An 11,701-nucleotide genomic window follows, 5' to 3' on the forward strand; every position below is an offset into this window, starting at 1 on the left:
TGCTTCAAATTCAGAAGTTCTAAGAGCTGTCGTCACATCCACGTTCTTCATTTAGAACAATGAAATGGGGGATGGGTGGGGGTAGGTGGGGGAGGTGATGGCTAATGTTGAAGCTCAGCTGTTACCTAATCTTGTTCTGCAGGCTACATCTATAGAGACAGCTTCTACAAAATAAACCACACGTATGGAGGTGGAAGTTAGTGTTGTAAACATGCACGGTGCTCGTAGCTGAACCCTGACAGCCACATAAAACTAAAAGATGAGGATTCTTGCAAACAGATTATCAACAAGCATCAAAGCTTCCAGAACAATATTTTAAATATTATGATACACATTCTTGCCTGAAGGATTTCTGAGGAAGATATGACGCCGCTGACGCTGGAAAGGGTTTGTGTGCATTTCTGCCTGGTTGTGGCACACCTTCCATCGCCACTCCGGCGTCTTTTAACAAGTTGAGATAATGCCCTGGGCATACCCTCAGACAGGGTGTGGAAGGCAGTGGCTGGGTGCCATTGTTGTTAACGAGACGCCAGGTTTGTGTTCAGTGCCAGACTGGCGGAGGCGTGAACATGGGTGGTAAAACTGACTAATACATGCCTCCACATCTGTCATATTTACGTCTTCATTTCACGCAAATGACACATTAATAACAGTTTATCACTCTTGATCTTACTCCCTTTCTCCCCCACCTTACGCAGTGAGTAAACTGCTTCTGCACTAGCCATCAGACAGACCACAGTCTCCTGCATTTCCTCCTTCCCACTTGCTTCCCCTTTCAATTTTTCAGCTGTCGTTAACCAATTCTGTATTGTGGTGTGTCTGCTGCGGCTACCATGCATGGCTTCCATAGTGAGAGTGTGTAAGAGAGTTAATGAGAACTGAACCTGGGGTCACACATTTTCCTAGAACTGCTGGTGGCCTGACTGTATCTCGTTGTGGTGTCATCAGTCTAGACTACATGTGGTTAAAAAAACAGGAAACCAGATTGCAAAGACAAGATAACCAAACTGCTGAATGTTTTCATCTTACTGGAACAAGCAAGATGATTGATTGGCTTGAACAAAAGCAGTCTGTGTGTCAGGATACTGACCTCTCGTAAACAAGTGTAGATGGGACACACCAGCACCCTGAACGGGTCACCGGAGCTGCTCCTCATGGTGCCAAACACCTCACATAAGAAAGTGATGAAACCCAACCACTGCTCCACATCGGACTGCTGGAGCTCCTCTCGGCGGGAAAAGTCCCTCTGTTTACGATGGAGAAACACAGAAAAAGAGGAATATTTACCGGTAGTTTGATGAAAACACAGAACCTTAAACAGCACATACGCAGAAATGTGAATGTGTTATATAAGCGGCCAGCAGGTGTTTAAATGTGTATAAATTTAAACATTATCTTTCCTTTCTGAGCCATTAATCACTGTTAACATCTCTGTGATCTCTCTAATGGAAGTTTAGGTAGGTTGCACACATATTAACCTTACACTTTAAGGTACTTCAAGCTAAAAAAAGCAAAGGAAATTTGACATTAAATAATTTGTCTTTTATGTGTCAGAAAAGATCAGCGTATGTTGGTTTAGTTTCAGAGTGAGGAAGGTGAACTGTGACTGTGCTGGGAATGTATCGGGGTTAATATGGGTAAATGCTTAATGCGCTCTCATACAGATGTTATTCTGCTGGTTAAAATGAAACTTTATTAACAGTCACTGCAGCTGCTTCTAAATTAATACTGTTCCTGAATGTACTCCTCAGTTAGAAATAAAGCTTTGGGAAAACCAGACCAACTTATAGTCTCCCACATAAACCTCCTTGTGAGCAGACAGGTGATAAAGTTTTGTATGGGTTCAACAGAAAACTCATTCTGCTGCCAGATCCCCAAACAGTACCATAAAGTTATTATCATTAGTGAACAAACCACAAGCTCCACTTTATTGAGCTACACAGACAAAAGTCTTTAACAGGTAAAATGGTGATAATGTTTAAACAAAAAAAACTTAATTACCTCCTTTTAACTGGCAGAGCTAAACTAATTGCCCCCATATTGAGATCCAGGAGTCTAATGGCAACATCACTAATGAAGACCTCCATCAACCCGCTTGTGACATTTAAGAATGTTTTATAGCATAAAAGCCAAAATGTCAAAGGCAAGTAGGGGGTCTGTGCTGGCTGGGAAGTGAAGATTAAGGCTGGAAATAAAAGGGGAGAAGGAACCACACAGCTGTGATCGAGGGGAAATAAATGAAAAGCAGACAAGTGGGGTCCAAAACGAACCAAGGCAGGGATGATCAACTGCTGGGTTTGGGATAAAAATGGAATTAGATGAGAAAAATGATTTTAAAACAGAAAGACAAAATGTTTTGTTTGCTTGCTTTCGGGACTGTCTGCCACTTTGGTCAGATTGTTTGACTCTCAAGACAGACTGAACGAGTTAAGAGCGGAAGGGATGACAACAACATGGAAACAGCAGAGAGAAGTAGCGATGCACTGGTCCGTGCTGTAATGGGTGACAGGAGGTGATAAGACATGGAAACATGGGAATAGAGAGCTCATGAGGGACGAGGAGGGGGTAGAGCAAAGGAGAGAGCGGCTGTAAAGTATGTAACGCCTCAGAGGATGTTTTCATCGAGGGTGCGAGACTGGAACGTGCAGTAAAGTGAAGGGATGGAAGGTGAAAGAGGAAGCAGGTCTTCTTGTCCTCAGGGAGTTCAGATTAGTCATTTTGTCCACTGACATATACATCTCCCAGTTAGTGGGCCTCCACCTGGAGGTACTTCCTCCTAAAACTAATCTTAAATCAAACAGCTGAAATGACAAAGGAGATGATGTACATAAAAGGGCACAAGTGCTCCCGTTGATCTATTAAATTATATTATTTTACTTGATTACACAGACAAAATGAATGGGGAACTAAAGTTTTAGCTGTACATTTTAAAAATAAGGCAGATAAAAAACATTTTATAGTTAGTTGTACAAGAATATATATATATATTTTTAAATAAAAAAAATGAAAAAGATGCTTTAAAATGTGTCATACTGTTTTAACAAGTAGTTCTTTGAGGCTTATTTAAGAGTTTTTAATCTGTTTCCCACTCAAATAAAAGCATAAATATGTCTTATGTTTTCACAAAAATTATGTTAATTTAAACAATCAAACCTGGTAAGAAAAAATTAGGCAAGAGATGAAGATGTGCAGCTTCATTGATCTCTACCGGTGCTTTTACCTGCAGCATGTTGAGCAGCAGCGATCTGAACTTGGTTCCCTCCACCATGAACAGCGCCATCTTGTCACAGAGTTTTGCGGCCGTCGCTGCAAAGCTTCGGTCTGAAACGGCCTTGGAGTAGATGGTGCCGACTACCTGAGCCAGCGCCTCCTCGGACTGAGCTGAACACTGCGCTTCCTCCATGAACGAGGCCAGCTGCTGCTCCACTCCACTGCTGTTGCTCCTCATGTTGTTGAGAAGGTCCAGCAGCCGGTCCAAGTTCTGCGGTCCCGTCCGTGATTCCTTCACTTGTGCCTCCTCCTGAAGTGAAAGATGTGGTAAAAGACACAAAGAAATTTTGAAAATAAGTCTTTGGTAAGTTACCTGGAAAACGTACAAATTACAACTACGTCAGTACAGTAGTCCCCCGATACTTCGCGGTTCGACTTTCGTAGACTCACTCTTTCGCAGGTTTTCAATGTAAAATTGTACATGACACATGAATGGCTGATAAGACAGACCCCTTGCCGTTCCTTTCTCTTTCTGAGGCTGTCTGTCACAGCAGAGGAAATGGGGAAAGACTGACCCAACCCCGCCCCCTCCTTTCTTTTTCTCTGCTGTGACAGACAGCCTCAGAAAGAGAAAGGAGGGGCAGGGGGTGGGGTCTGTCTTTCCCCATTGCTACTGCTCAGCAAGCAGAGATGACCAGATCAGATGAACAAATGTAGAATATCGGAGAAAATGCTTAGGTGGAAAAATAAGAGTGAATCTAGTTTAAAAAGAGAGAGAGAGTGGCTGAACGTGGCTCATTCAGATATTAGAAAGATCGCCCCTTCCTTTCTCTTTCTGAGGCTGTCTGAAAGAGCGAACATTGTTAAGAACATTTAAAGAGTGTGGGAAGGGTTTATAAAGCCTTAATATTTATATAAATACTACAATAAATATAACGTCTTTACTTGGTGGATTTTCACCTATTGCAGGGTGTCTGGAACGTAACCACCGCGATGAGGGACTACACTCTTGTCAAGAGGCTTCAACCTCCCAGATTGGATGCTTTTAATTTGCTAGCATCACTCAGTTTATAATTATTAATTCCTGGCTTGCTGCCTGTTGGGGAGACCTGTGTTGTCAGATCAGTCCCCTCTTGGAGGTCATGAGCAAGTGAAAGAGGAAGCTGATGGCAGCAACAAAGATGGATGACTCACTCATTAATTGAGCACAATGTGTAAAAACATCAAAACCTGTTAAGGGTTCATAAAGTTCTTTACCTCCTTAGTGAGAAAACATGCTCCCCTCCCATGTGAACTCTGAACAAACATGCAGACAAATCAATTAAACCTAGCATGGAGAGACAAGTATGTCTGTACTTCTGTGTAGTAACTTGCTGTGTTTGCTTTTGTGAGCATTATAACAGTTGTTAATGAGCCACATTTAAATCTAATCTGGCTGCTTAAAACTGACGTAGCTTTTTGTACCTTGTCTTTTAGTCTCCTCCTTAGCCTTTCCTTCGACGACTGCAGAAGGTTGATTTTTGGGAGCTCAGCCTGGAGCTTGCCCCCACTTTCTGGTGGATTGGGAGGTTCCTCATTAACCCTCAGATCTGGGGGAGCATTTGTACTGGGTGCGGAGTCAGGTTTGGGACTCTTATTGTTACATTCTGGAGAAGGTTTGATTTGCTCGTCGCCCGCTTTCCCACCCTCAGTCTCGTTGTCTTTGGTTGTTTTTGGTGGCACGTCTTTATCACTAATGGTGTTTGTCTGTCCATGTCCTTGGCCTTTCTGATTGTGGTGCCAACGCCGGTTCTGGCTGTATCCGTGATGCGGGGGTCCTCCTTGGCGCTGCCCGTGTCCTCCATGGTTCAGGCGAGGTGGTCGACCAGCATTATGGTTTTTGTTGTCTCCCAGTTCTGTTGAATTTAACTCCTGGTGGTTTGGAGACAACTGTTGAGTTTGATCCCTCTGGTGCGATGGCGACTGTTGTGTCTGCTGAGGTTGGTTCTTCCCTCCTCCTCCTCCTCCTCCCCCCTGAGGTCGCTGCTGCCTCCTGGAATAAGACAGGGTTTTAGTTAGCATCTTTGCGATGTAGCAGCAGCTGCGCATGTTTTTCTTGTTCTCTTTTAGCCAACTTAGTGCTGATCAACAAACATTACAGTGACAGGTGGCAACGATTTATGAACAGTTATCAAAGTTACTATCATCAACAAATTACTGAACTATGAAATCAAAATCCCACTCCAATTACATTTGGCTGCACATAATGTCTGTGTTTTCTTATCCTGCATTGCTGCTGTCATTTTGTTATACTACCTGTAAGTCTGCCAACCACTGGACATATGGCCCAAAGGATTAGTCACCTTCACACTGGCTTGTTAACTTGCACAATCTCACCTAGCAACAGCTACAATACAGTTTATTTTAGATCAAACTGACCAAATACCTACTTGTCAACTCATGTTGTGTTGTAGACTGCAAGTAAATGTAAGCTTGTTTACACAAATAAAAAGTCAAGGTAATCTGTTTGTCAGTACTTTCCAAAAAAACAAGATAAATTGGATACACTTTGGTTTAACTGCAGAGACTGTAAATGTCAGGTATGTATATGTGCTTTGTACTGCAAAGATTTATTTTACAAAAGCATAGTAGGAACAATTTTCCCAAATAAATAAATAAATTAATGAATAAATAAAATAAAGAAAAAACTGTTTCCTACAGTATCAGATGTTGAATAGGTTGAAGCAGCAACGTCAATGTGTGAAAAGGACAGCTAATGCAAAATTCATATTGCATGAATACACAACTCCACGTCTTAATAATTATCAGTTCGAGCTCATCTAAGCATCTGCACTTTACAAAACTACGTCACAAAACTGGAGACGACTTTGAAAAGGTAGCAAAGTGTTTGCAGACAACTGTTTCCTAATTTCAACATGCGAGTAGAAAACTGTGTGCACAAAATACGGTACTTGAGGTTTGGAAGCAAAAAAGTGAAACATAAAATAATAAGAATTAAAGTAAATAAAATAAAACTTGTTTTGAAACCCCTCCTCAAACAGCGATGCTTGCTCTGAGGCTTTTTTCACTTTTCAGCCCACTAAAAAGTGAAAATGGAGTCTTGCGTAAAATATTAAATAAATAAAATCTTGAACTATATGTCTTTTGGAATTTAAATATTTTATTTTTTTACTCAAATTCCAACTAAATAAACAAATATATAATTAAAAAAGAAAGAAAAACAAAGACATTTTGTTGTCTGTTGAGCTTTATCACAGTAAAAATGTTAAAATTACTTGATGAGGCATCCATTTATTAATTTTGTGTCTCTACAGATTAAAACAAAACAAAAAAAATTGACATTAAAAGTGTTTAAAGCATTTTCAGGTAAAAAAACAAACAAAACAAAACAACATTTTAATAACTTTTGCAACATTATTTCCATTAGTTTAGACTGTGGAAGTACAGAAAGATGCACACAAACACGTTAAGACATCCCAGACACATCACTAATCCTAAAGAAACCTTTGGTGTTAAGCTTGAATTGAAAGTCGGTGGTTGTTCAGTGGAATATGATCACTGACAGCCAACAGCCAATTTATCACTCAGAATGACAGTGAATACAAAAATGATCAAGCAGTGACTGACATGTTTAGGGAAACACTGCAGAGTGAGTACCTAGCAGTGAGAGCATCCACAGCCCTCTCCTTTTCTCCATCTTCCTCCGACTGTTTATAGTCTGAATCTTATAATATTAGAGAACTTTGAACCCAACTGTTCAGTAAAAAAAAAAAATAATCTGAATGAATACCATAGGGGAGAAGTACATTAACATGTCTGTGCTCGACGATTACTTGTTTTGTGTATAAGATGAGAACACAGCAACAATTTTTATTAACGTTTTTAATATTAAAATGTTATTATTGTAAATAAACATGTTGCTCATCTCACAATGTTTGCAGTTATGAAACCTGTCCTTGCCGATAAATTTACCACAATTTAAATCAACAAGCATTAAACACCTTGGGGAATCTGAATGTAAAGAAACTGAGAGTGAATATAAGATATCGATTGACCAGAACTAAGAAAAATTATGTTTCTCTTTAAAACAATCAATGAGTCTCTACACTTACGTTAGTTTAATGTTAGCTCAGTGGGATTGTTCTTTTCTTTGAACGATGTGGAGGTAAGTGTAAGACAATAATAAAATGTTGATAATATGTAATGACCGAGCTCTGCAGAGGACTGAATGCTGTCCGTCAGTCATATTACTGTTTGAGAGATGTCTGTTTTAAAATAATAACGGAGCCAATGATGAAATTTCATCTCACAACTACGTGTTACTTAGAAACTGAACGGACTCAGCCAAGAGTAACCATCCAATCAGGTGAGGCATTCATTTATTTTTGGAGTAATTACAAGGTGTGAATCAGGTCTAAATTAATGCTTAATGTTGCCTACCGTATTTTTCAGACTATAAGGCACACTTAAAATCCTTTAATTTTCTCAAAAATTGACAGTGAGCCTTATAATCCGGTGCACCTTAAGTATTAATTCTGGTTGTGCTTACTGACCTCGAACCGATTGTATGTGGTTACTGTGAATGAGTTGAATAAAGTTTGATTATCTGACTGTTTTGTTTTACTTAACGTGCCTTATAGTCCGAAAAAATATGTAATTGGTTACTATCTTTAAAAATCTCCCCATTTCCATATTTTTTTTTCTTCTGCACTTTATTGAGGATTTGATTTAATGTCTGAGCTGAATTTCTGTTGTCTTGTTGAGAAGAATAAATCAAATGCAGTTGCTTACAGTCTAGTGAAAAGTCAAATGTGTCCAGGCTCAATTTATTTCTCAGGATCTTGCTGCTGTTGTCACTGACCTGGCTGAGACTCGTCGCTTCCCGTCTGGGCCAGGAGGCAGAAGTATGGTTAAATGGTCACGGATGATGTGATCAAATGGTCTACAAGCAGGAAAGATGCGTATGCCAAAATGCAGGTTATTGGAGGAATGGAGAGAAATTTAGGACAGGCGAGGCAGACGAAGGAAGAAGTACAGAGGTAGATTTTGTATGAAGAAAAAAAGCAGATTTTTTTTATAGATGACAAAAAAGGAGAAAATGAAAAGTAGCATTGGGTGAAACGCAAAGCAAAAAATGGAAGGAAAAAAAAAAACTACAGGTAAACAACATCATACAAAACAACACAAAACTACAGAGGTCTAAAATAATAAACAATACTATAGCGACAAACAAAGCTGAAATTAAAGGGGATATACGATCACGGGAGGGGTCAGGGTAAGAATGATCGATCAGGAATGTTTTCTGCGAACCAGTGGATAGTTCATGGGACTGATGGCTGACCCAGACAAAAATGATTCGATTGACCTGAGGGGAGAGAAGCCTGTAGGCCAGACAGTCAATACGATGGCTAAAGCTGTTCCCAGGCCACAACACGCTGACTTAATGCACTGTGGGGACAGAGCAGTTCCTGTCTGACTGAACATCTGCAAAATGACATTTGAAAAAATCTAAACCAAAAGTCTGACCCTCTCTAAACTGCAAGTCCATTCATGCTATTAGTGCTTGTATTGATCACTCCCAATATCTTCTTGCAATTAATGTCAGAAGCTGTTTGCAGAAGAGCTGCTGCAGACAGAGGTCAATGAGCTGTAATGTGATCAGATACATGGAATAGTTCAGATATTGTGAAATCAGATTGAGAGGAAAGGTTACAAACAACCTACTTGTTGCAGACAGTGCAGCATCTTGGCTAAACGAACTGTTGCCTTCTTTAAACTGCAAACTCAACAATTTTCATGTGGTTCATGGAATTGTTACTTTTGCAACCTTTACTCCAGCGATTGTTTTGCCTCACTGGTTATTCAGTTATCACAGGTTTTATTTTTCTTCTTTCAGCTGCTCCCTTGTCGCCACAGCAAACTAACTCGCATGAAGACTTGGTAATTGTTTTTACGCCGGATGTCCTTCCTGACCCAACCACAGACCACTGAGCTACCACAGCCCTCTGTGTGGAGCACAGAGCTGCCATCTAGGGAGCACAGTGGAGCTGATGGTGGGGGTTAAGGGCCTTGCTCAAGGGCTCAGAGTGGGGAAAACGATGGTGGAGACGGATGTGGGTGCTTCACCTTTCCCACCCACATTTTTGTTGTCAGTCTGGGGGATTTGACCCGGCGACCTTCCGATCACAGGAACACCTTCTCTAGCCTCTGTGCCACAACTCACCCTATTCATAATTATCACAGTTATTCACTAATATTATGCTGAGGCTGACTGCTGCTGTCATCATTTGCACCTGTAATTAACCATAAAATAACAAAAAAGGTTGAATCATGTCATCTGGACTTCGTTTTTTTGTTAAAAAGAAACGTTTCGCCCCTCATCCAAGAGGCTTCGTCAGTCTGAGGCCTAGCCATCTGGTATTACCCAGAAGCCACCCTGACTCTTGTGTTTCAAGCCTGCCTCAGATACCCCTGAAGTCTGGCCTCAGACTGACGAAGCCTCTTGGATGAGGGGCGAAACGTTTCTTTTTAACAAAAAAAACGAAGTCCAGATGACATGATTCAACCTTTTTTGTTGTTATATACCTGGATGACTGAGAAAACAAACTTTGTGTTAACCATAAAATAGTTTGTAAATAACAATTCAGTGCTAAATGGATGGGGTTGTAAAGATGTATTAAATAGAGTTCACCTGAAATGTTTAAACAAATTGTGATTGGAATTGTTTAAAGGCAGCAGAAGTCTACTTTGGTCTCGGCTTTGTTCGGACAAGCTATTAGCTTGCCAGCCCTCAGATTTAAAATATTTTTGAAAACTGTGGTCATTCAAAGAGTGATCTACAACAGGTAAGATGTTGACTGCTCGTAACCTTTTTACAGAACCTCACTTCAAAAGACCTGAACTGACACTTTACATACAAAACAAATAATTTAACTTAAAAAAAACTCGGATGCTGTTGAACTTCTAAAAAGAACAGAATGTAAATCATACTATTAATTTTAAACTAAGACCTTTTGTAAACAACATTTAATAAATGTTTAATTAAGTATAAATAACAGCTTTGACTGTCGTATTACATTGAAACAGCCAAAGTGTGGCTGGTTATAATGGTCCAAAGGGGGCTGTGGTTACTCTACTAGAATGATGGATCAATAATAAAAAGCAGAATTACACCCTGATAGAAGCTACAAGCCAGTCATTAATCATCACCTTCAGAACTTTCACAACAAAATGAAGCCAAGAGCAGGGTGCTGAAATATCTGTCTCCAGGCAACTGTACATATAACTTGTTGAGTTTTCACAAAGGTCCAGCTAAAATTTGGGGTGGGGGAACACACACATGAAAAGAAAAAGTCTAGGGTGATCTTGGCTCGAGGACATTCATTCAGTCCAACTATGACTAAGATTTATGACAAAAACAGTCAGGCGTCTGTGCAGCTTCACAAAGACATAAAAGAATGCTAACTTTGAGAGTTTAAATGAAGCTGAGCATTAAGGCCTGGTGAGTTCATAAATACAAACATTTCATCATGCATGTGAACATTTCCCCTCTTGGTTACTTCACTGCTAACACCATTTGTACAACTGAGAAGGAAGTAGATTGCTGTTAATCATTAAAAAATAATGTTGTGATCAAAGAGCATTTCTTATAAAACAAACAAGTCTTAGATTGTCCCCAATAACCAGGACTAAAAAGGTGCAAAGAGGAACAAAATATGCTCCTTCCCCATCCTCCTTCTGTTCTAAAGAAGCAGAAAGCAGTAACCAGCACATTCCAGTAAATCACAACTAATTTCAGCCCCGCTTGACGTGCCTACTAAAGTAGAAACACATGCACTACCTCCACTTTCTTTCCCATCCTGCTCCAGCCAGCTTACACTTTTCTTTCAGTCTCCTGCTCCTCTTTCTCGTGCTTGCTTCAGTACAATTCTCATGCTTCAAACATGTCAACCGATCAATACTTCCATATTTCATCAACGCTCTAGTTCAATTTTGAAATTTTTTTATTTTCTTCACCCTGCTGTGTTAACATATTACACAACAGAAAACAGCTCAGTTATATTTAGGGATGCACAATATTGGATTTTGGCCGATATCCGATATGTTAAAACTTATTTGGCCGATAACCGATAACAATACCGATATTTTTCCCTAGATCTACTTACAGATTACATAGCTTTCTCAGCTGTGGAGTTAAAATACTACATTATTCTGCGTGGTCTTTGTCAGCTTGGCCTGTTACCAAATGCAGATGCCGAAAAGGGGGATGAAAATGATGTAATGCTTCAACTGGGATTATGTTTAATGTCAGATTTATTCATGACATTTACTCTCTCTAACACAATGACAACACTCAAACAGTGCACATTTGTACATTTTCACGCGTGTGATGTCATAACATTGTGCTGGCGCTGCAGGCATCCTTGTCACTGGGTTGTCATACAAAAACATCTACGCATAAACACGTAACAACATCTAAATTGCAGCAGTT

At 40.0% G+C, this 11,701-nt stretch overlaps 1 protein-coding gene across 1 annotated transcript in view; it reads right to left on the bottom strand.

Annotated features, from left to right (window-relative positions):
- Window positions 1–11,701, bottom strand: part of ctif (CBP80/20-dependent translation initiation factor) — a 60,310-nt gene that overhangs the window by 9,436 nt on the left and 39,173 nt on the right. Inside the window, exons 9-12 of the mRNA XM_037691880.1 lie at window positions 8,072–8,152; window positions 4,675–5,242; window positions 3,221–3,520; window positions 1,091–1,246 (exon numbers count right to left, since the gene is read on the bottom strand). Of these exons, the coding sequence (XP_037547808.1) occupies window positions 1,091–1,246; window positions 3,221–3,520; window positions 4,675–5,242; window positions 8,072–8,152 (1,105 nt within the window). The remainder of the gene's footprint in view (window positions 1–1,090; window positions 1,247–3,220; window positions 3,521–4,674; window positions 5,243–8,071; window positions 8,153–11,701) is intronic.

This window comes from Nematolebias whitei, chromosome 18 (genome assembly GCF_014905685.2).
Source record: "Nematolebias whitei isolate Nwh7 chromosome 18, NemWhi1, whole genome shotgun sequence".
NCBI lineage: Eukaryota > Metazoa > Chordata > Actinopteri > Cyprinodontiformes > Rivulidae > Nematolebias > Nematolebias whitei.